The following is a 24,977-nucleotide window of genomic DNA, read 5'->3' as shown; positions in this document are numbered from 1 at the left end:
TAGAAGACAGGGTAGAGAGACATATGCAAATTTGGGCCCCATGGAATGTGTTTCTGCAACCTTGAGCGATACAATGCGCAAAAAAAAAAAAAAAAAAGAGACATTTTCTGGAGATTTGTCGCCTGCAGCCGCGCATATAAAATCGCAGTCGACAAATCTTCCCCTGTGCCATTGTCCTAAAGTAAACTAAAAATCCCCTCCAGGAAATGCCCCTAAAGTGAGAGCACAAAATCCATCTGGCACGGAGTGTTTTTCAATGTTGAGATCTGATTCAATTTACTGTAATGAAATAATCTGCATGTAATTACTTTACGTATGTTTATTATGTACTGGTGCCTCTGATGGATAAACCGTTCCAAAGCTAGGCTGATTAAAGTGGTTGTTCACCTTTAAATTAACTTTTAGTATGATTTAGAGCGTGATATTCCCAGTCAATTTGCAGCTGGTTTTCATTTTCTGTTAAGGTGGCCATAGACTCAAAAATCCGCTCATTTGGCGACATCGGCAAACGAACGGATCTTTCCCCGATATGCCATTAACGGCATGGCTATATCGGGGGTAATTTGAACGTTCGGCCGTATGGCCGAATGATCAAATTACGATGCGCCAAGGGGCTCCGACGGGTCGGTCGGGTAAAAATCAAACCTTCCCGAACGATATCGTGGCCAGATATCGATCGGGAAGCCCCCATACACAGGCAGATAAGCTGTCAAATCGGTCCAAACGACCGGTATCGGCAGCATTATCTGCCCATGTATGGCCACCTTTACTTGTGGTTTTTGAGTTCTTTAGCTTTTTATTCAGCGGCTCTCCAGTTTGCAAATTTTAGATATCTTATTGCTAGGGTTTACATTTCCCTAGCAACCATGCATTCATTTGAACAGGAGAGGCCTGAAAAGAATGATGAGTTGAAAAAGTACCAATTACAATACGTTTGTAGCCTTACAGAGCATTTGTTTTTTAGATTGGGTCAGTGACCCCCATGGAAATTTAGAAAGAGTCAGAAAACACAGGCAAATCATTAAAAAAAGATTTAAAAAAATAAATACTGAAGACCATTTTTTAAATATAATTTTTAGTTTTTGAGTTATTTAGCTTTTTATTCAGCAGCTCTGCAGTTTCAGCAATCTGGTTGCTAGGGTTAGCAGTCTTATTCAAATCAATTAACCTAGCAAACCTGCATTGATTTGAATAAGAGACTGCTACCCCTAGCAACCAGATTGCTGAAACTGCAAACGATTTCTTATTGCTGCATAGATCCCTTAGTGGGGTCACTGAGTGGAGTATAAGCTAAGAGTGGAGTGGTAGCAAACAGAGAAAATTCCTCATAAATAACCCCAATACAATTACTTGCGGCATTGATTGTGCACACTCTTTAATTGGGCTGCATTCTTTTGCAGCTCCCATCCTTGTCTTTTCTTCCATGCTGTACAGTGCTGGAGTTTGGGCCCAAATTTATCCCTAGCTTCAACTTTAATAATGTAACATTCCTAGAGTAATGTGACCGTGTACGGTCAGACTTTATAAAAGGTCTTGAAACATTGTAGTCTGTGACAAAAAATAATTTTAAATAAATTTAAATGAAAATAAATATTCAGAGTCCAGGATATTCGCATGAAAGTATAATTCATGGGCCCCATCTAGAATCTAGAACTGTTACTATGACAGTGTAAAATACAGTTGGTGCTTTGGGGAAATAAATGGGATATACATAAAAATGTTACATTACATTTTGCCTCTAATTGTTTATTAAACGTTTTGAACGGCAATATACCTATTGTAAATACCAATGCAAGAATGCACTCTATGGATTAGCAGGAAAGGCTAAAACTAAGTAAGCTTTATCCAATAAACCCTCAAAGTAATGCTGCTCTGAGTCCTCTGTCAAAAGACAGAACTCTGTCTGTTAATTGGCTCATGTGACCTAACATGTACGGTTTGCTTGTGTGCATCGTGAATCCTAGACTCCCAAGGGGGTATAGGTTTCCTTTAAATGACTGCAGACTAGTGATGTGCGTATCGGGTAAAACACAACCCCGTCTGCCCGAGTCCGACTTCTGGGTTACTTTTATAGACCTGCCCCGCCAGCAGTTTAAGGAGGCAGACGGCGAGAGTAGGAAGAAGAGCCCTCGACCCACAATTGGGGGTGCAAGCTCGGCCCGACCGACCCGTGGGTCCTGCGAGTATCGGGCCGGCCCGGACATCACTACTGCAAACCGAACATTAGACCACAGCAGGTAGTCAGGGAAGCAGGTATTAGATGCACTCTGTATTATATCAGCTGAATTATAATTGTAATATATACCCACACCAATATGGGACTTAACCAGTTTGCCACAGCACATGAGGCTATGGTTGGACGAACATGATTATGTAGCGATCGCTATATCATGAAGGCTGTGTGATCTTGTTTTTTCACCGGATGCATATAACTGGCTAAAGAACCATTCTACATTGAATATCCATATAGCACAGCGTGAACTATATTGGTGAATAAATACTCAACCCCCACACCTGGTCACCGCTCCTTTACACCGTAAGGCGACATAAACCACTTTGGATTGGATTGGCGACATAAACCACTTTGGATGTCTCCATATATTGATGTCAGATGTGACGGCACACTGTTATCCTCCTTATATGAGCATCCACTCACGGATTCGTTTGGACTGATGCTTTGTGCACCGCTCTAAAACACGTTACAATTGGGAACAACTTGGCGGTTTCAACTAACAGTTTGCACATAGTTCCACATATCTAATTGCATTCAATAGTGAGAGTTAAAGGAGAAGGAAACCTAGTCGGCGCAAACCCCCCCCCTCCCGTGTGTTGCCCACCCTCCCTCCTCCCCCCTGGCCTACCCGTCCCGGTTGGCAAATGACCCTAACTTGTTACTTACCCTTCTGCACAGGTCCAGTCCACGGAGTTCAAAGGCACCATCTTCTTCCACGCGATCTTCTTCCTGCTTTGAACAGCGTTTTGCCGCATGCGCAGTAGGAGCATTTCGCTGGTACGGATCTACTGCGCATGCACCAAAAGTCACAAAGTTTTCCGATATCACTTAGTGACTTTTGGCGCATGCGCAGTAGATCGTACTGGTGAAATGCTCCTATTGCGCATGCGCCGGTCAAAGCAGGAAGAAGATCGCGTGGAAGAAGATGTCGTCTGTGAACTCCCTGGACTGGACCTGCGCAGAAGGGTAAGTAACAAGTTAGGGGCATTTGCCCAGAGGGACGCATTTGCCCAGAGGGACGGGTAGGCCAGGGGGGGAGGAGAGAGGGGAAGCAACACATGGGAGGAGGGGAGGGTTTTTGCGCCGACTAGGTTTCCTTCTCCTTTAAATGGGGTAGAGGGATCCCTACCCCCTAAGCAGCGCTCTTTATTTTAAATGGTTTTAGTATATATGGCATGGTGAAAATAAATATTGCCTTTTAACTCAATTGCTTTGTATGGCCATTGGTTATCTAATATTGTTAGAATTGCATTTGGAGGTTAAGTCCCATATTGGTGTGGGTATATATTGCAATTTAAAGTAAGTGTGGACACCTCCATTAATGCAGGCTAGAAATTTGCTGTTGCATCTAATTATATATGCACCTTGCTTGGGCTTAACAGGTATTTGAATTATAATTGTTCTATTAATTTTTGACAACTTGCAGTGGCCGTATCGAGGTCGGACAGAAGAGAAAAGCTTCCTCTATGAAATTGTGGCTAACAAAAGAAATGGCATTGATGTGGATAAGTGGGACTATTTTGCCAGGTACATGTCTGGAAGTAGTTTATATTCTTGTTCAAGCCCTAGGGCCACAGGTTGGACACCCCTGATGTAGAGAGAGATATCCTGAGACAATTTGCAATTGGTTTTCATTTTTTATTACTTGTGGTTTTTGAGTTATTTAGCTTTTTATTCAGCGGCTCTCCAGTTTGCAAATTTTAGGTATCTTGTATGCATCGATTTTAATTAAAGACTGGAATATTAAAAACAGGAGAGGCCTGAAAAAAGAAAGATGAGTTAAAAAAGTTAAATAACAATACATTTGTAGCTTTAAAGAGCATTTTGTTTTTAGATGGGATCAGTGACCCCCATTGAAAGCTGGAAAGAGTCAGAAGAAACAGGCAAATAATTCAATAACTAAAAAAAAATAAATACTGAAGACCAATTGAAAAGTAACATATAAATGACCATTCTATAACATCCTGAAAGTTGTACGGCACCTTTAAGCTTGTGTAGAACTAGAATGGGCTCATTCTTGAGAGAAAGTGTTATCTCTTGCAGCGATACAGTATCTTGTTTTGTATGTTGTTAATGATTTGTCTGTGTAGTCATATTGCTAAGCTAAAATAAATTTTAATCATTGTGAACTATGAAAAGGAGCCACCGCTGCCATACAATCGTGAAAATGTTGTCTGCATGTTCCATGTTGTTACTAGTCTCAGGTGGTTTGTCTGTTCAGTCTGTTTGTGAACCAACATCGAATTATTACAGAGGCTTAAAGGAACAGTAACACCAAAAAATTAAAGTGTTTAAGAGTAATAAAAATATAATGTAGTGTTGCCCTCCACTGGTAAAACTGATGTTGCTTCAGAAACACTACTATAGTTCATATAAACAAGCTGCTGTGTAGCAATGGCGGTAATTGAAAAAAAGGCTATATGGCACAGGTTAAAGGGATCCTGTCATCAGAAAACGTTTTTTTCAAAATGCATCGGTTAATAGTGCTACTCCAGCAGAATTCTGTACTGAAATCCATTTCTCAAAAGAGCAAACAGATTTTTTTATATTCAGTTTTGAAATCCGACATGGGGCTAGACATTTTGTCAATTTCCCAGCTGCCCCTGGTCATGTGATTTGTGCCTGCACTTTAGGAGAGAAATGCTTTCTGGCAGGCTGCTGTTTTTCCTTCTCAATGTAACTGAATGTGTCTCAGTGGGACATGGGTTTTTACTATTGAGTGTTGTTCTTAGATCTACCAGGCAGCTGTTATATTGTGTTAGGGAGCTGCTATCTGGTTACCTTCCCATTGTTCTTTTGTTTGGCTGCTGGGGGGAAAAGGGGAGGGGGTGATATCACTCCGACTTGCAGTAAAGAGTGATTGAAGTTTATCAGAGCACAAGTCACATGACTTGGGGCAGCTGGGAAATTGACAATATGTCTAGCCCCATGTCAGATTACAAAATTGAATATAAAAAAATCTGTTTGCTCTTTTGAGAAATGGATTTTAGTGCAGAATTCTGCTGGAGCAGCACTATTAACTGATTCATTTGGAATTTTTTTTTTCCCCATGACAGTATCCCTTTAAATAGTGGATAACACCATTATGTTCTACAGAGCTTATCTGCTGTGTAACCTGAGCCTTTTCTTATTTGAATGTCTGCCTCCATTGCTACACATCAGCTTGTTTGTATGAACTATAGTAGTGTTTCTGAAGCAAACACATCAGTTTTACCAGTGCAGGGCAACAGTACATAATATTTTCATTACTTTAAAACACTTTAATTTTTTGATGTTACTGTCAACTAGTGGTGTGAAGGGCGAATATTGTCGGCCATAAAAAGAAACGCTGGCCACGTCGTGGAATATAGCATCATTTTTATAAATCTACATTTTGCATCTTTTTCAGTTTTTTTTTTTTTTCCTGTAAAATAATTAGACATTTTCCGCAGGGATTGTCACCATCTGGGCATTCAAAACAACTTTGACTACAAGCGATTTTTAAAATTTGCCCGAGTTTGTGAAGTCGGCAGCAAGAAGCACATCTGCACCCGAGACAAGGTAAAGCCGCCTGTTTTTGTTGCCAGTGCTTCCTGTAAACTTAAGGGCCTGTTTGCTTGTTCTTGTTATAGTTGTGTCTCATGTATTGTGTGTTTTGGCACAAGTTCTGTTTTGACAGCTGCAGTATCTGTGGGAGAGTTGCCCTTTTCTCTTTCATTTCAGGGGTGAGAGAACAGGATTTTTCAAGTATGACAAAAATCCCTCTATTCACCCGTTGCTGCTTTTAATTGTTAAGCACATAAAGGGTTTTTATGAAAATGAGAGGTGTACACAACTAGGGAACAATGAAGTTGGCATTTCACCATCAGTGTCTCTATAATCAGAGGGAAACCACAACAAGGGATTAATGCTGGTTTCACCACTGCCTTCTCCATTCTAGTATAGCGGTGGTAAAAACTCAACACGTGTCCTAATCATTAGACCTGCCATAAATTAACGTTTTTTTTCCCATTCTCTATGTAGGAAGTTGGAAATCTGTATGACATGTTCCATACCCGCAATTGTCTCCACCGACGGGCGTACCAGCACAAAGTGGGCAACATCATTGAGACAATGTAAGACAGGGACAATGTGGGAATTGAATTTGACATGAATTGAATTGTATTCTTGCACCCTCCAAACACACACCTTAGAAGACACAGAGAACTACTAGTAGCAGCTATTTGGCAATCCTTATTGGAAGCAAAACAATCCTATTGGGTTTATTTAATGTTTCCATGATTTTCTAGTAGACTTAAGGTATGAAGATCCAAATTACGGAAAGATCTGTTATCTGGAATACCCCAGGTCCCTAGCATTCTGGATAACAGATCCTATACCTGCATTGTCTATGGCAAGCATATTTTTTGCATTTTGTAGCTGCAACTAGTAGCTCAGTGTGTCTTCACCCTTAGTCGCCCGGGCGACAAATCTCTTCTTCGGGGCGACTAATCCCTCCGAACTGCCTTCCGCTGGCTAGAATGTAAATCGCCGATGGGATGGAACTCGGAGCTCTTCGTTTTCCGAAGTCGCCTGAAGTTTCCTCATAACTTTGGAAAACGTATCGATCTAAGTGCCATCCCGCCTGGGATTTACATTCTAGCCAGCGGGGAGGCTTCGCCCCGAAGAAGACTAATCTCCCAGAATCTCAGCGTGTGTGTCTGCCCTTATGGCTTGTGCTTCTCCCCCCCCCCTTATCTTAATGATCACTGGCAGATACAGTATCTCTGTTGATAGCTTGGCCAGTTGTTGGGATAAGCAGCTGTAAACTAAAACTGTAAACTGCTTGCATTTATTGTTCTGGAACTTTTTTGTTTAAATTTTAATCTCTTTGGTTCCTTGAGCCAAGCAAGCAATCATTTCTTTCAAAGCCAGACTGAAGGATGATAGCATTTTATATATACCCTCACATTGTATGAGAAAATGCATATTCATATAGTTCCCCTATATGAATATGCATTTTCTCATACAATGTGAGGGTATATATAAAATGCTATCATCCTTCAGTCTGGCTTTGAAAGAAAGCCAGACTGCCGCTTTAGTTTTTATGATATCTTTTGTACAGGCTATAAGGACATTGGCACACAGGGAAATTTTCAATACTGCGGGCAACTAATCCCCCCAAAATGCCTTTCTGATGGTAACAATGTGAATCACCTGCAGGATGGCATACGTGTTGCTTCAGTTGAAGTTGCCTGAAGTTTCCTTGTGCCATTTATCGCAGGAGACTTATTTAAGGGTCGAATAGTAAATTTGAATTCTAATTTTCAAGTGTCAAAATTCACACATTCAAATTTTAATCCCCCTATTTGAATGTGAATGTGAGATGTATTACACGTTGACCATGGAAACCGTACTAATTCGAATATTCAGCACCTAAATCCTGCCAAGTTCATGTACAAGTCAATGGCAGAGGTCCGTTGAGCCATTTCGAGATGTTAATATCGTTCCTGACACAAGTCCATTTTCAGAAGAAAAACTTGATTCGTACAAATTGAATACGATACGAATTTACGGGTCGGAAGCATTCGATCGAATATTAGACATTAGAATTTTTTCACAAATAACCTCCCAGTCAAATTGTGAGTATATTTGAATTAACAAAAAATTCACATGAATTCAAAATTCAACCTCTGATAAATGGGCCTCTAAATCTCCCCGTGTGCCACCACCCTAAGTAGACTTCAAGGATTGTCCCTGCAGAACGGTGCTTATTACAGGTATGGGACCTGTTATCCAGAATGCTCGGGACCTGAGGTTTTCCGGATAACGGATCTTTCCATAATTTGGGTCTTCATGCCTTAACTCTACTAGAAATTAATTTAAACATTAAATAAACCCAATAGGCTGGTTTTGCTTCCAATAAGGATTAATTATATCTTAGTTGGGATCAAGTACAAGCTACTGTTTTATTATTACAGAGAAAAAGGAAATCAATTTTAAAAATTTGGATTATTTGGATAAAATGTAGTCTATGGGAGACAGCCATTCCGTAATTTGGAGCTTTCTGGATATCTGGTTTCTGGATAAGGGATCCTATACCTGTACAGAAGAATACATATGCGAGCATCATTTTATTGTATTTCACTGTATAGACTGTTCCTTTTTTTTAACAGGATCACAGATGCTTTTGTAAAGGCAGACCCTCACATCAAAATAGAAGGGGCCAATGGAAAGTATTATTCAATCTCTGGTTCAGTGGATGATATGGTGGCTTATACCAAACTCACAGGTAAACCATTAATTACCACTCGGCTCTTTGCCTGATTGTTGCTCTGTTTTGTTTGGATGGTAATAGCCTCCTTGTCTAATGAGGGCTAGAATGATCCATTAATATAAATGGGTATAATAAAAGAAAGAAAGAAAGAAAACGGGGTGGGCAAACTTGTGAATGGGAGAGGCTGGTATTGTATGTTGAGGGGGGACCTAATGATGACAACAATGCATCTGCAGTTAAAACAAGGTAGAGGGCTGCTGTGCTACGAGGCACACATTGCATCCCCTTGAGTCCTCGTTTGCCCCCACTTGTCTACTTGGTTTCACTGGTGAGGCCCACCCTCTCTTCTTCACCTTAGCAGAAGTGCGTTCATATCAAGTGCTCTGTATCCCTCAACAAAGTGAGATCAGCAGGGAACTTGGGGTGTGAGTTACTGTTTCCTACAAACAGAACATGGCCCAAAGTTTGTTCAACTATCCTTGTAAAAGATGATCCAATATTATTCAGTTTAAAGGTGAACTCCACATAAACATAACTTAAGCTTTTTGAAAAATAAACATAATTTCAAGCAACTTTGCAATATACATTAATTAAAAAATATGCAGACTTTTCATAATTTTTAATGGTTTGGAACAGTTCCCTAATCCTAGCCCCCTTCTCATCTGTCTAACTACTTTGCTGAGCTGGCTGACTACTGTTACTTTGTATCAGCAGCCAGCTGTCCTTAGACTGCTTCCTCCAAACCCCACAATTCCCTGCACATGTGATTTCAATAAGGAACAGAACATCACAGTGCAATGCATTGTGGGTTATGTAGTTCCTGCATGCTGTCTGTAAGCCAGCCATGTCCAAAGTCCGGTCTGCAGACAAATTTGCACCGGCCCACAGTGTCTCTCCAGAAACCCATAATATTGCGGCCCACCCCACCTCGCTTGTGACCTGTGGTGCTGAAGGTTCAATATAGACTGTGCTACCAGCTGGCAGTGACGCGCTGCTCACATATGCAGCCATACATCTTTAGGGCCGAAGTTGAATAGACGCACTAACGTTCCAGTAGTGCAGTAAAGAGGCACGTTAAAGACGTCTTATGTATGCCATAACGTGCTGCGTATGTGAGAGTGGCGCGTCGCTGCCAGCAAGTAGCACAGTCTATTATTTGCACCTTCAGCACCGCAAATGAATACAAGACCTGTACAACAACTACTCCTGTGTTTTGGATACCAAAAGTCTTTTTGGCAAAAGAGGTGATTTAAATTGGTGTAATTTAGATCTGTCTGCAATAACCACTTTCAATATTATTGATTACCAGGGTCTAACATACGTCCGTGCCAATTGAGATTTGTATATTGTAGATTAGAAAAAGGAACCCCTTATTAATCAATTTACTTAATAAATCCCTTGTTTGGGTTAAAATAATTTTAAGAATCATTAATCACTAATTCATTGTTGATTAATTACTGATAACACGAATAATCATTGTTGGGTCGTTTTGGGGATATATTGGCAAAATATACAGTTGGCACAATTTCCTTTTTTTTAATTGAGAGTCGAATCATAGAGCACTAATGATTCTTAAAATTATTTTAACCCCAAAAAAGGGATTTATATTTAAGTAAATTGATTAATGAGGTGTTGGTCGTTATTATTAGTGCAATTAATTAAACCTCCTTCAATTAATTGAGGTATCTAAAGTGCCAGAGCTTAAATCAATAAATAATTCATTAGACTTCAATCATTAATTCTAAAGCAGCTTGTGCTAATATGATTGTCAATCAACAATGAATTATTAGTGCAATTAATTGACCGTCTTCAATAAGGTATCTAAAGTGCATACGCTGAATGGTCACCAAAACCTCACCAAATCTGGCCCTCGTTGCAAAAAGTTTGGACACCCCTGCTGTAAACTGTGCAGTAATTGTTACAATTTGTAACATCAGTGTTTAGTCCCTCCATCCCTGCCAGGATTTCAAATGATGCAGAAAGAGAAGAACTGTTACACAGCTGGATTTCAGCATAGAAAATGCCATTTATTCATACTTTTGGGAGAAACTGGTAACTGCGATGGGTATATTAGGGGTTTCTGCGTTATGTGGGCCTCTCTATCAAATTTTGGTTTGGAAGCCGGAGTTCCCCTTTGAGGCATTCATAAATCAGGCAGTTCAAAGATTGTTCCTTACCCTTTAGGGATGTAGGATGCCTTTTTTAAAATTTAATATTAGGGAGATTTTTGGAAACTCATTGTACCGGGTAATGTTGAAATCAGTGAGCCTTTTATTTCAACTTTCAATTGAGGCCGACTGAAGGGCAAATGAATAATCTATTGCTGCTCTTTTCTTCCAGATAACATATACCATCAGATCCTGTATTCTAATGATCCCAATCTGAAGGAAGCCAGAGAAATCTTGCAAAAAGTAGAACGGCGACACCTGTACAAATACATAGGACAAACGCACCCGCACAGCAACTCCAGAATTGAACCGGTGAGGATTAACCTAATCAGCTGGGAACTGCATGCTGCACTACTACTGGCTTTTTTTTTTTTTTTTTTGTATGATTGTGTCAGTGTAAATGGTGTTGCTTGCTCAGCCATTACAATCATAGGGCAGAACTGGTATTTGCTATTACCTATAGCTAGAAGGCAAAATTTCCCAGGGAAGGCAAGCACTTCACCACTTCTTACTGTGCAAATAATCCTTTATTTTAGCCAGTTTTACCACTCCAAGTACAGCACAACATTTCGGGGGGTTTGCACCTCCCTTCGTCCTCTAGAAGCGACAACACTATATACATATGACTGTTGTGAAAGGTGGGACATTGTTTTTAGGGCAGCGTGGGACCCTCTGGCTATTGTTTAGATGCTTGAAATTGTCAAGTAGTTGCTGAAAGCACTGTAAAACAGAAAGTGATGTCAAATTGGGCAGGATGTTGTCGGGTGAATAATGCATTTGGTAAAATATATATGGCACAGGTTAAATAGTGGATAACCTATAACACCATTATATTCTACAGAGCTTATCTGCTGTGTAACCTGAGCCTTTTCTCCTTTGAATGTCTTTCCCTATTGCTACACAGCAGCTTATTTATATAAATAATAGTAGTGTTTCTGAAGCAAACACACCAGTTTTACCAGTGCAGGGCAACACTACATGATATTTTTATTACTTTAAAATACTTAAATTTGTTGATGTTACTGTTCCTTTAATCACAATAGAAACAGCTGCGTGGCATGTCACTATCTCAGTGCAGAGTACAGAGTCTGTGAGCACCATGTTGTTTTACATTGTTTCCTTGAGTCAGTTATGTGCTGCACTAACTATAAAGTTTATCCTATCTACAAGTGAGGATCACCAGGGCCAGGGAACACTGCAGGTAGTTGGCCCATTGAAACTGTCTCATGCAGATGAAGGATTTCGATTGTGTCCGATGTTTCCATTTTGTACAATACAATTACAGTATGTGCGTTTCTTCCGCAGGATAAGTATGATAAATTACCAGCTGATCTGGCAAGTTCAGTTCCACAAACATCAGCAAAAGATGTAGAACTTCACGCAGAGGATTTCATAGTAGATGTAAGTAGCTTTGTTGTATTGGATTGTGTACTGAATTAATTGATTGGATAATGAAAAGGAAGGCTGCTCATGTCATGGGGATTAACATTAAGAGGTTTACTATATAAGTTTATGTCAGTTGCAGCATGCTTGAAAATACACAATGTGCAGTCTCATACCTGATAAAAGTGTCTTTATTAGGGATGCACTGAATCCAGGATTCGGTTCGGAATTCAACCATTTTCAGCTGGATTCAGATTCGGCCGAATCCGACCCCTAATTTGCATATGCAAATTAGGATTCAGTTCGGTATTTGGCTGAATCTTTTGCGAGGATTCGGGCGAATCCGAAATAGTGGATTCGGTGCATCCCTACTTTTTATTGTGCAAAATATGCCTACGGAATTAGTCAAAGGGATGTCCCCTATCCATCCATGGGAGCTGCTGGGTAAAGGTGGCCACACACAGACCTGACCAGTATGATATCTGACCAATTGGCCCATAGTCCAAATGAACTGAAACTATAATATGAGCCATACACATGCACAGCCAGCTTTCTATTTCATTTATTAACACTGACTCTACAAATGACTGGAACAAGAAGAGCCAAAGAAATGCACCTTCTTTTCTCCATGTCGGCTTGGGGGGGGCACAGGAGACGGGGGGTATAGCTAATGCCACTAGGAGGCAGGACACAACAGAATAAAAATGTGACTCCTCCTCTGGCTATACCCCCAGCAGTAGGCGGAGCCGGATTGGCCAAAGTGTGACTGCCTTTATTGTATATTAACCTGTTGTTGGCCTGGTTTCAAATGTTGGGAGGTATGTTTCTGTAAAAAGATCTCTATTACAACAGATGGCAAGCTTAAAAGCAGGCTTTGAACCACCTTTTATTCACTAATATGCTGGGAAAAGACCAGTGTTTTTTACTTCCTCCCTATCTGTATACTTTTTCATCCCACCCAACTGCAAATGTTTTTTGTGGAAAACACAGAGACTGAGAGCTCCACTGAGGCCACGGACTGATGTCAGTGATTGAAAGTTCTCATTAAAGCTCTGCATCATATATCAGCGTTATTTGACTAAAGCATCATGATACTTGTATTCCATGTGCAACTTATAAATATGTACTTTTAAAAATACAGGTATGGGACCTGTTATACAGAATGCTCGGGACCTGGGGTTTTCCGGATAACAGATCTTTCCATAATTTGAATCTTCATACCTTAAGGGGCAGATTCACTAAGCTCGAGTGAAGGATTCGAATGAAAAATACTTTGAATTTCGAAGTATTTTTTGGGTACTTCGACCATCGAATTGGTTAAATTCGATCGAAGTCGAACGAAATCGAACGAAAAATCGTTCGACTATTCGACCATTCGATAGTCGAAGTACTTGCCCTTTAAAAAAAACTTCGACCCCCTACTTCGGCAGCTAAAAGCTACCGAAGTCAATGTTAGCCTATGGGGAAGGTCCCCATAGGCTTGCTAACCTTTTTTTGATCGAAGGATTTTCGTTCGATCTTTGGATTAAAATCCTTCGAATCGTTCGATTCGAAGGATTTAATCGTTCGATCGAACGAAAAATCCTTCGATCGAAGGATTAGCGCTAAATCCTTCGACTTCGATATTCGAAGTCGAAGGATTTCAATTCGAGGGTCGAATTTCGAAGTATTTTTTACTTTGAAATTCGACCCTTAGTGAATCTGCCCCTAAGTCTACTAGAAAAACGTGTAAATATTAAATAAACCCAATAGGCTGGTTTTGGTTCCAATAAGGATGAATTATATCTTAGTTTGGATCAAGTACAAGATACTGTTTTATTATTACAGAGAAAAAGGAAAATTAATTTTAAAAAATTTAGTCTATAGGAGACAAACTTTCCATATTCGTTATTCTTTCTGGATAACGGATTTCAGGATAACTGATCCCATACCTGTACTGCCCCCCTGTATTTGAGACCATGTGTCAGTTTAGTTAGCCTTAAAGGTGTTTATTGCATTTTTGTAGGTAATCCATATGGACTATGGAATGAAAGAGCAGAATCCGATAAACAACGTGCGCTTCTACTGCAAGGCTGATCCACGCAAAGCAATTAAGATCAGAAGAGATCAGGTAAGTAAAGTCCAGTGGATCTTCTTTGCATCGAGCCATGTGGATAAATGGGATTGTGTTGCCGTTGTGGGAACCCGATGAGGCAGGAATGAGATGCACTTAGGTCTGGACTGTGTGGAACTTCTTATAAATTCCCAAATGGATTCTATTTTTCCATACTATTCCCAGTATGATGTGGCCAGTCTGGTTATTTCTGACCAACCAGCTATCTCTGTGCAAAGGGAGCAGAATGAGAACTGATCAAAATTCCAGTCCAGTAGACAATGTTATCTCTTCCGGTTTTTTACTGATGTGTCGAAATCGAATAAATGGCCAGTCCGTGTGCTTCGTACAGTATACAGTATATATTTCACATCTACCAACCTCCTATCTTATCTCTATATCAGGTTTCCCAGCTCCTGCCAGAGAAATTTGCTGAGCAGATTATCCGTGTTTATTGCAAGAAAACTGACGAAAAGAGCTTGGAGACTGCAAAAAGATACTTTATTCAGTGGTGCATGAACAAGGATTTCTCTAAACCACAGGTTTGTATGTGACTTCTGACACCTTTCTCTGTGCTAGCATTCGTTCAGCTTTGCTTGTCGGCTGGTGCATATATAAACATTCCGTTTTCAAAAGGTTCCATCAACCTACAGTTACACAAACTGCACATCTCAGGACTTATAAAAAAAAAATAATGTATTTTTATTTGGCACATACAGACGTTTCGTGCTGCTCCTTCAGCCTTTTCCAAAATACAAAAAGTATATACATCCATCCTGCTAAATACCTGGTTTGGTACAAACCTCCACTGACATCACGGACGTGAATAAAGGCGTATCCCCATGTATCTCCCCGTTCATTCATACGTTACTTAAAACCCCCAAGTGTGTGTGTGTGGGGGGGGGGGTGAAGTTCCTACTGAAATGATTGTCTTTCTTGCTGTTGATATTCTCTGCACTGCTGGTTCTAACTCCTGAAATGGTGTAGCACACTACTTTTGATAACATTCACTTTTGAACATTTCTAATTAATTTATATCAAAATGATGCTTAAAATTACATCCTTTCGTTGTCTTTATCCACAGTTTGTTTTTTTTTGGGGGGGAATGGGGTGATTCTCTTTAAAGAATCCGCTCACCCAATAACCCTATTTTGTTGCATGAATTGATAAAGAAAACACCACTAGCCTAGGTATGAGCTTGAGCTGTAATAAGCAGGGCCCTTCCTGTATCCATTAGTATTTGTATGTTTGATTTATACACAATTCTATTGTACTTTACTCCAGGATATGTTGCCACTTACTATTAGTAATGAGCAGTATATCTTATAAATGACTCATTTCAGTGTCCACTCAATTATCCATTATTTTATTTGTGTGTCACATGGTACAACAAAATATATTTAAATGGGTTGTTCACCTTTAAGTTAACTTTTAGTATGATGTAGAGGGTGATATTCTGAGACAATTTGCAATTGGTTTTCATTTTTTATTATTTGTGGGGTTTTTTGCGTTATTAAGCGTTTTATTCAGCAATTTCAGCAATCCGGTCCAAATTAGCCCAACAACAATGAATTGATTTGAATAGGTGACTGGAATATGAATAGGAGAGGCCAGGATGAGTAATGAAACGTAACAAAAACAATCCATTTGTAGCTTTACAGAGCATTTGTTTCTAGATAAGGACCCCAATTTGAAAGCTGGAAAGAGAAATCAGAAACTTTAAAAATCAGAAATCAGATCAGAAATCAGAAACTTTAAAAATGAAGACCAATTAAAAAGTTGCTTAGAACCGGCCATTCTATAACATACTAAAAGTTAAAGGACCGGTAACATTAAAAAAATTTGTATGTATACTACGACAGGGCAACAATCCATTGTGCGGCGCTCGATTTCTCCTCCCTGGCTATCTCGAGAAATCCAGCACTGCACGATGGATCACCAGATCACCTTTTCTGAAGAGGAGCGCAAGCGGAGATTCTGTAAATTATTTCTAATTAAAGACTTTGCAATTTTAAAATTTAATGTGTTGGGTTTTTTTTTTTTCATAGTATACAAAAAAATGTTTTACATTTTTTTTTTTTTTTATACTACTGATTCTTTTACTTAAAAGGTGAACCACCCCATGGATCAGGGTTTACCAATTAATTTACACAGTATTACAGGTTATTATACCCAAATGTCCAGAGGAGGCCCTCTTAAATAAAATAATCGATGCAATTTCCAGAGCACAATGTACCTTAATTACACACTTCTTTTTACTGGCACCAATCAAGTAATCGGAAAGGCCTGGCACACCCCTCGCCTGTGTTTTCCGGAGGTCAAGGCAAGAATAGATAAAGTATTCATTATGGAAAAATTAACTAGTGTAGCATGAAGGTTTGGGATCCAGTATCACTATCCAAGTGGATTTGATCGTTCCATGTTGACCTATTGATAAGCCTAAAAGGAGGATTGGTGCTGAATCATTTGATTCGAAGGATTTAATCGTTCGATTGAACTATTTGCGGTAAATCCTTCGATATTCGATTTACATTCCCCAGTCGAATATCGACGGTTAATTAACCCTCGATATTCGACCCTATGTAAATCTGCCCCTTGAAGTTAAAACTGCTTATTTTTTTTTCTGTTAACATAACGGCTATATGCAACTTTATTAGTAAAAAAAAGAAACTTTTCGGGAAAACTTTTTTAAAAAAACTATTGAAACATAAAAGTGAACCACCCCTTTCACTCCTCTACTCCCTTAGTTTAGTATCGATATTACAGGGAAGGTTGTTTGAGATGAAGCCTTAAGGGTGAAATTGATGTAAGAGCCTTTTTTTTGTTCTCTTTTGCAGGATGGGGATGTTGTAGCTCCAGATATGACTCCCCTGAAAGCCAGTTGGGTTGATGACGATGATGATGAAGATAATGAAGGCCCACAACAGACAGAGCTTCTGCACAAATCCAGAGTGAAGCTGTTTACTAACTAATAGCCTGTGTATGGGGCAAGCTGCTTTTAAATATCCATTTTCATGCACCGGAAAGTTCATGCCTGGATTCTGTTGTCCTACATAGAACTTGCACCTAGACTATCACAAATGCTGCACTCTCAGTCCCAGTTGAAGTCTATTGTTCCTTCCCCCCTATTTCCAGGACCTCAAATGTGTTCCTTTTACCTCCTCCAATACGACAGAGTGAATGTCATGGAGTAAGTGCCAGTGTTTCCTCCTGCAGTAAGAATCGATGCTGAAATCGGTTTTACTCCATCTCTGAATGTACTCCTTGATTTTACTCACAGCTCCGGAACAGCTCCGTGTTTATCATGGAAACCTGAAGAATCACAGTACTCACTGCTCAAAAGCAAAGGTAATATTGGGCATGGGAACAACTTCCTATCAGGTGGCTTTGAACTACAACTCTCACATCCGAGGATTACAGTTCAAGAACATCTGGAATTGTAGAAGTTGCCCACCGCTGCTTTCCTTAGTCTAAATAATGTTTGTGCTTTTTTTTTATTTTGTATGAGACTTCTGGGGCTCCAGGCTTGTTCCTAACCAGTGTTCTATAATGTGGGAGTGTCTTACTATGGGCACCCCCTGTTATTGTTTGCTTGGTTCTTTATTTTAATATTTGTGTGGTTTAGGTTTTTTATCATTATTATTTTAATCAATCGATAACCAATAGGCTTATACACAGTGGCCGTGCATCATGACTCTCTTTATCGGAAGTGACCCTTTAAATCATTCAGTTCAACTCACAACACCCAGAACAAATCTTTTTTTTTTTTTTTTTTTTGAAAGAAAAAATATTATTTAATTTTAAAATTATAAAGGGAGTAAGGGAAAATATCTATATGGAATTCGTCATTTATTTGCCCTGTGCAAATGCGGCGGTGTACGATGAAAGTCTTGCATTTCAGTTCATTCTAGGGATGTACCAAATCCACTCTTTTGGATTCGGCCGAACCCCTGAATCTTTCTTGAAAGATTAGGCCGAATACCTAATCCTAATTTGTATATGCAAATTAGGGGTGAGAAGGGGAAATTTATTTTACTTCCTTGTTTTGTGACAAAAAGTCGAAAAAGCCGAAAAAGCCGAATCCTGCTGAAAAAGGCTGTGTCCTGGTCGAATCCCCGATTCCTGGATTCGGTTCATCCCTAGTTCATGCAGAGTAGAACATTACGGGGGAAGAAAAAGTTATATTCACATACATAGAGGTGCACTCTCAGCTTTGCACGCATTAAAAATTAGGGATGCACTGAATCCAGGATTCAGCCTTTTTCAGCAGGATTTGGATTCGGCCTGAACCGAATCTGAATTCTAATTTGCATATGCAAATTAGGGGCAGGGAGGGAAATCGCATGACTATTAGACACAAAACAAGGAAGTGAAAAAATGGTTTCCCCTTCCCACGTCTAATTTGCATATGCAAATTAGGCTTCGGTTCGGTATTTGGCCAAACCTTTTGCAAAGGATTCGGCTGAATCTAAAATAGTGGATTCGGTGCATCCCTTTTAAAAATGAAACCAAATTTTAGGGTTAAAAAAACATTCATTTTGGACAAAGGCCAAAACGTTGGGTTGTTTGTTTTTTGTTTTGATGCCTAATAAATACTGTATAAAGTATTTACACACACACTCCAGTTAATTTAGGGATGTCGTTTTTATGGTCGTTGCTAGTGTGACATTGGAAATGATCCAACTTGATTCTGAGCAGCTTCTAATTCGACTCATTTATACATAGTGTGTGTGTGACATTAGTTATTTCAGTTGTACAGGTATAGTACTGTGCAGCCTACTTATGAAAAGAACTTTATTATACATTATAACATTGTACAGGTATGGGACCTGTTATCCAGAATGCTGGGGTTTTCCGGATACAGGTCTTTCTGTAATTTGGATCTTCATTGCTTGTCTACTAGAAAATTGTTTAAGAAATAATCCTTATTGGAAGCAAAACCAACTTATTTAATGTTTAGTTTGGATCAAGTACAAGCTACTGTTTTATTATTACAGAGAAAAGAAATTATTAAAAAATTGGATAAAGTGGAGTCTATAGGAGAGGCCTTTCTGTAATTCAGAGGTTTCCGGATAATGGATTCCATACCTGTACAAGTAATTTTGTCTCTGCTACTTGCATCAATTACCTAATGCCGTTGTATAGTAATGGCTGCCCTTCTCAGTGTAATATACAAATGCTTACAGAATTCTGTAGCTCACGCTGAAGGATATGACTTACACATCTGCTTTTCTTGTATATTCTGCCATAATCACATCATGTAACAGAGAGTGTGCAGTTTAATGTAACACCAGAGTATTAAAATCTGAAGTATCTAAAATGTTCATTTGCAGACACTTGTTCAGGCTGGCCGTAGCTTCTACCATTAGTAGGCTGGGCAGTTAAAGGATAAGTAAACTTTGAAAATAAGTGAATGTAAAAATGAGGAGGGCGCTATTCTAAGCACTTTTGTGATTTACATTCATTATTTTTTTTTTTTTAATTCCACGATATCAAAGGATACACGTGCTGTTAATATGTATGAATTTTGTTGCAACAGCGCCACCAGTCTGACCAGCAAGTAGTCAAGGAAGTTGTCAGGAGAAAGAAAGAGGCTGCTCTGATGTTCTTCTGCTTAGGGAAGATTTGAGAAAGGTTATTTCCTAACCAGAAGAACATCAGAGCAGCCTCTTTCTTTGTCCTGACAACTTCCTTGACTACTTGGTGGTCAGACCAGTAGGTGGTGCTGTTGTAACCAGATTCATTCATTTTAAAAAAACAGTAACATCAAAAAATTTATAGTATACATGGGGGGGGAAACCCTTTAAAATCGCAAAGCCTTTATTAAGAAATAACTAATCGAAACTCCTCTTCAGGCGATGATCCATTGTGCGGCACTCGATTTCTCCTCCCTGGCTATCTCCTATAAGGAAAGCATGGAGGAGAAATAGAGGTCCGCACGATGGACCGCAAGCAGAGTTGCGATGTTATTTCTTAATAAAGACTGATTTTAATGTTCAATTTGTCTTTTTTTTTATGTATACTAATGAATTTTTTATTTTTTTTTAAAAAAAAATGATGTTACGGGTTCTTTAACAGACTTCCTTAATATCTTGGAATGAAAGAAAAATAAATAATGAATGTGAATGACAAAAGTGCTTAGAATAGCACCATCATCAATTGTACATTCACTTATTTTAAACGTTTACTTATCCTTTAAATAGCAGGGTTTTTCTGCTGACCCCACACATGCCCCTACTCCGAGCCTTCCTGATCTCCGGTTCCAAGAGGGGTCTATCCTTGACCTTAGTTGCAAGTATTACGTGCAGTCCCTACATTTGGGTTGGCCTTATTGTGTTGGCATTAAGACTTTGCTCTCCATTTTTGGCCTATGAATCTATTCTGTAGACATCATCCTTTCTTACAATGTATATAATATACAGTACAGAGAGTGGGACTTCTTCATGTCACAGCAGCATCATTGGATTCCATTTCCCAGAGGTTCCCAGTCTGGCTCATCCTGTATCTCCGTTTGGGTGGGATCTAAAGGGAAAGCCTATTTGCTGGACTTATTAACCCCTCAAAGGGGTGACAACCCAAAAGTTAAAAAAATGACCGTGTTTGACTGTAAATCAGAATTAGCACCCCAGCTGCAACAGTGTGACATTGTGAATGTGTTTCTCTCATATGCACAGAATGAGAATGAACGGCCTCCATTGTGTTTGTGTGTAAATGGGAGGACAATGGTGAGGCTTATGGAGAGCAGTCAATATTGAAATTAGAAACAAACACAGTGTAACCAGCTCTGGGCTTTAAAATACTTGCATTTTCTAGGGATGCAACGAATCCGGGATTCGGGCTTTTTCAGCAGGATTCGGATTCGGCTGAATCCTTCTGCCCGGTCCAACCAAATCCAAATCCTAATTAGCATATGCAAATTAGGGGTGTGGAGGTAAATTGCGTGACTTTTTGTCACAAAACAAGGAAGTAAAAAAATGTTTTCCCCTTCCATCCCTAATTTGCATATGCAAATTAGGGTTCAGTATTCGGCTGAAACGTTTGTGAAGGATTCGGGGTTCGGCCCAATCCAAAATAGTGGATTCAGTGCATCCCTAAATTTTTTTCAGTATTTGACACAATTGTACACTTTATTGCTTCCTCCCTACAATTACATTTTATGCAAATTTCTAATATATATTTCTAGAGTGGATTGTTTTATTTGTATGTTTGGTTGTGTCCATGGATCTGCTGAGGGTTCATATCTTTTTCAGTTTAAAAGCCCTGTGTGAGATAGGAAATAAAGAACGTAGGCTGAATCCCCCCATATCAAGTTTGCTGTGTATTTATTTACTTATTTCATTTGCGTTTTATTGAGTTTATGGTTTGCTGGATAAAAAGCATGTACAGTATGTCTAGCCCCATGTCAGATTTCAAAATTGAATATAAAAAAATCTGTTTGCTCTTTTGAGAAATGGATTTCAGGGCAGAATTCTGCTGGAGTAGCACTATTAACTGATTCATTTTGAAAAAAAAAATTCTCATGACAGTATCCCTTTAAATGGGAAGTTGTAGTTAAAGCGGACCTGTTACCCAGACATGAAAATATGAATAATAAAAGTCCTTTTCAAATTAAACATGAAATCCAATTTTATTTTTTTTTAAGCATCCATATGTCTTGTAAACTCATTTAAAAATCTCAGCTGTATGCAGATGCTCCAAGCCCCAGTTAAGAAAGGCGGTCCCCCCCCCCCCTAATCTTTTACTGCGCTACTACACTAGTCCGCTAGAGCATGCCTGGTGGTGGCTTAACCCAGACCCTAATAATCCAGCTACGGTATTAGAGGCCGAAGTGATTTCCTCTTTTGAAGCGCTAATGAACCAATTACATAGAGGGCCCCTTGTCTGTGTATTTACTGATGCCCCCCCCCCTATGAAAAAAAAGTAACCCAAGTATTTCAGAAAACCGTAGTATTGGCCAACCAGAAATTAAATACCTGGTCTAAGTGGACCCCGTTATGGGGGAATAAGAATTGGATCCATCTAGAGCTTTACCGAACGCCAGCACTTTGGCTCATGCTTAAATAAAACACCTTGGGGACTAGTGATTTTTCTCTGTCATCTCAGGGGGACACAGGGAACTCTAGCGGTTTAAGCTCCACCCTCCAGGAGGCAGGACACATAGATAAAAAACGTGTCTGTCTAACTATGGGAGAGTACCATGTAATCATGGCCCCTGTGCTCCTTGCGCCACTCACAGGCCCTTACTACAAGTGGAGCCCTCTGCCTCATGCCTTTCTCGATGTGTCCTCTCTGCGCCTTCCTTCCGCACACTGGGACAGCACAACAGCATTAGGCGGCTCCCGCGCACAGCACCTTCCTCCGCGCCGCTCTTGGAACGCATCGCATATGATGCGTTCCAGGCGACATTTTCATCAGCGCCATATTGTCTTCGGCAGGAACGCAGGAGGAAGTGCCGCGCTGCACGGGAGATCCCGCGCACCATCCCTGCACATTCTGAGGGGGAGAATCTCACTCTGCAAAGCCTCTCCTGCCTGGCAGGCATAACTACCTCGTCTCCCTTACACCTAGTGGAGGTCGACCCTATCCTTTGGGTACCACTCTCTCCCTTCAGGAGGCACCTTCAAAAACAGCCGCTCCTTAAAGGGTCAGGGATTCAAACCACCTTCCAACCAGCCATTCCTCAGCAGGTACCACAGACACTGCACACATGGCAGAAGGTAAGTCAGGGGGACTTTTCCCAAGGGAGGGGGGAGAGCACCAGCAGCACAGGTCACCTACTTTGCCTGCGAAAATTACCAGTCAAAAATTCCTGGGGGCCAGGCTGTGTCCCTCTGCAGATCTTGCTCCAAGGGACAGGGGTCAGCACCTTCTCAGGAACTCACCCCTCCCACAATTGCTCAATTTGGAGAGTCTTCACAAGATATTGTGACACAGGATGGGGCTGCAGGCATCATCTGACCCCCCAGCCCCTTTATGGGCCATTCAGCTTTCACAGTCTCTGGCATCATTACAGAGTCTACCTTCCATTGCTGATAATCTGGGCAGGGCCATCGCCAAGTTAGGTCAAAGACCCAGCGGAAAGCGCAAAAGACATCCCAGCCCCAAAGCTGATGATGACACCCATACTTTCTCTGATGGGTCTTCAGCGGGAGGGGATGCTTCTCACTCAGAGGGCGAACTTGCCCCATCTGATGTTTCCTCAGAGGAAGAGGGGGAAAATGAGGAGACCAAGAGCAGAGAGGTTCCTCATGATGTGGACAACATAATCAAGGGTGTGATGGACATTGTAAAAATCACACAGACAACAGGGCAACAAACTTCATCTACCAATTTATTCAAGAGTAAACACACATCCTCTGCATGTTTCCCATCACGTGATCAACTAACCAGTATAATACACGACAAATGGAACTCCCCTGAACGTAAGTTTCAGGCTACGCGAAAATTTTCCAAGTCCTATCCGTTCCCCAAGGATTTGGTGGAAAAATGGTCCATGCCCCCATCAGTAGACGCACCTGTCTCCAGACTCTCGAAGTCCACTACCTTGCCAGTCACAGATGCCACAGCCTTAAAGGACCCATCTGATCTACGTCTAGAGAATTCCTGAGGGCAGTGTACTCATCCGCAGGATCAACCTTCCGGCCAGCCCTGGCTTCAGCCTGGGTAGCCCAAGCCATACAGACTTGGTCTGAATTACTAATTGCGGACATTCAAGAGGGTGTTCCCAGAACTGATCTCATGTCATCCGCTCAGTCCATCGCGGAGGCGCAGGTAACTCAGATTACCGCACGCACTTCAGCACTATCTGTGGCAGCCAACTCTATGGCTGAAAAACTGGACAGCTGATAGCTCCAAGAAATCCCGCACATCACTACCCTTCAACGGACAACGACTCTTTGGGGGAGAACTTGAAAAGATCATTTCCCAGGCCACAGGAGGGAAAAACAAGCACAGAAATACAACATCTTCCAGACGAGGAAAGCCTTTTCGTGGCCACAGCGGAAGATCCTCCAGAAGAAACAGCCCTCCTCACCGCTCCCAGTTTCGCTCAAAGCCAGGTGATAAGGGGCGCACACCATGGAAATCCAACAAGTTCCACAATAAGTCTTCGGTCGACAAGTCCACATCGGGCTGATGGGTTACTCCTTCCGGGGTCACAGCAACCAATAGGGGGCAGATTGCTAGGATTCGGGGAGGCGTGGAAACAATATTCGTCAGACGCTTGGGTCAACGAAATCATCTCCGAAGGTTACCATCTGGATTTTTCTTCCCCTCCCCCCAGAAAATTCCTCATTTCCAGAGTTCCATCCAATTCCAACAAGGCTCGGGCCTTCCTGGACTGTATTGCAAACATGGAACAGAATGGAGTGATCATACCTGTTCCCGTCAGAGACATTCTCCGGTTTTTACTCCAACCTGTTCCTGGTCCCCAAAAAGGACGGCTCATTCCGACCAGTACTGGATCTGAAATTCCTCCACAAACACATACGTTCAGTACGATTCAAGATGGAAACCCTACGATCAGTCATCCGAGGGATGGAGCCAGGACAACTACTTATGTCCCTGGACATCAAGGATGCATATCTCCACGTCCCTATTTGGCCTCCTCACCACCGTTTCCTCAGATTTGCCTTCAAGAACCGCCACTTCCAGTTTGTGGCACTCCCATTCGGGTATTCATCAAACTAATGGCAGTAACGGCTGCAACCTTGCGCCTTCAGGGAATCTCGGTGACTCTGTATCTCGACGATCTGCTTCTGAAGGCCAGAACGGTCAGCGACCCACATTCCACTTAGCTATGAGGGTACTAGGACTGATGGTTTCATCATCGAAGCGGTGCCATTTGCTCAGATACATCTACGCCCA

At 40.8% G+C, this 24,977-nt stretch overlaps 1 protein-coding gene across 1 annotated transcript in view; it reads left to right on the top strand.

Annotated features, from left to right (window-relative positions):
* samhd1.L (SAM domain and HD domain 1 L homeolog) overlaps window positions 1-18,781 on the top strand; it is a 34,938-nt gene extending 16,157 nt beyond the window's left edge. The window contains exons 8-16 of the mRNA XM_018235243.2: window positions 3,660-3,760; window positions 5,665-5,773; window positions 6,236-6,327; window positions 8,368-8,483; window positions 10,809-10,948; window positions 11,942-12,037; window positions 14,025-14,129; window positions 14,516-14,653; window positions 16,949-18,781. Of these exons, the coding sequence (XP_018090732.1) occupies window positions 3,660-3,760; window positions 5,665-5,773; window positions 6,236-6,327; window positions 8,368-8,483; window positions 10,809-10,948; window positions 11,942-12,037; window positions 14,025-14,129; window positions 14,516-14,653; window positions 16,949-17,083 (1,032 nt within the window). The 3' untranslated portion in view covers window positions 17,084-18,781. The remainder of the gene's footprint in view (window positions 1-3,659; window positions 3,761-5,664; window positions 5,774-6,235; window positions 6,328-8,367; window positions 8,484-10,808; window positions 10,949-11,941; window positions 12,038-14,024; window positions 14,130-14,515; window positions 14,654-16,948) is intronic.
* The last annotated feature ends 6,196 nt before the right edge of the window (window positions 18,782-24,977 follow it).

Source organism: Xenopus laevis, chromosome 9_10L (assembly GCF_017654675.1).
Source record: "Xenopus laevis strain J_2021 chromosome 9_10L, Xenopus_laevis_v10.1, whole genome shotgun sequence".
NCBI classification, from domain to species: Eukaryota; Metazoa; Chordata; class Amphibia; order Anura; family Pipidae; genus Xenopus; species Xenopus laevis.
This window is presented reverse-complemented; position numbering and strand designations above follow the sequence as displayed.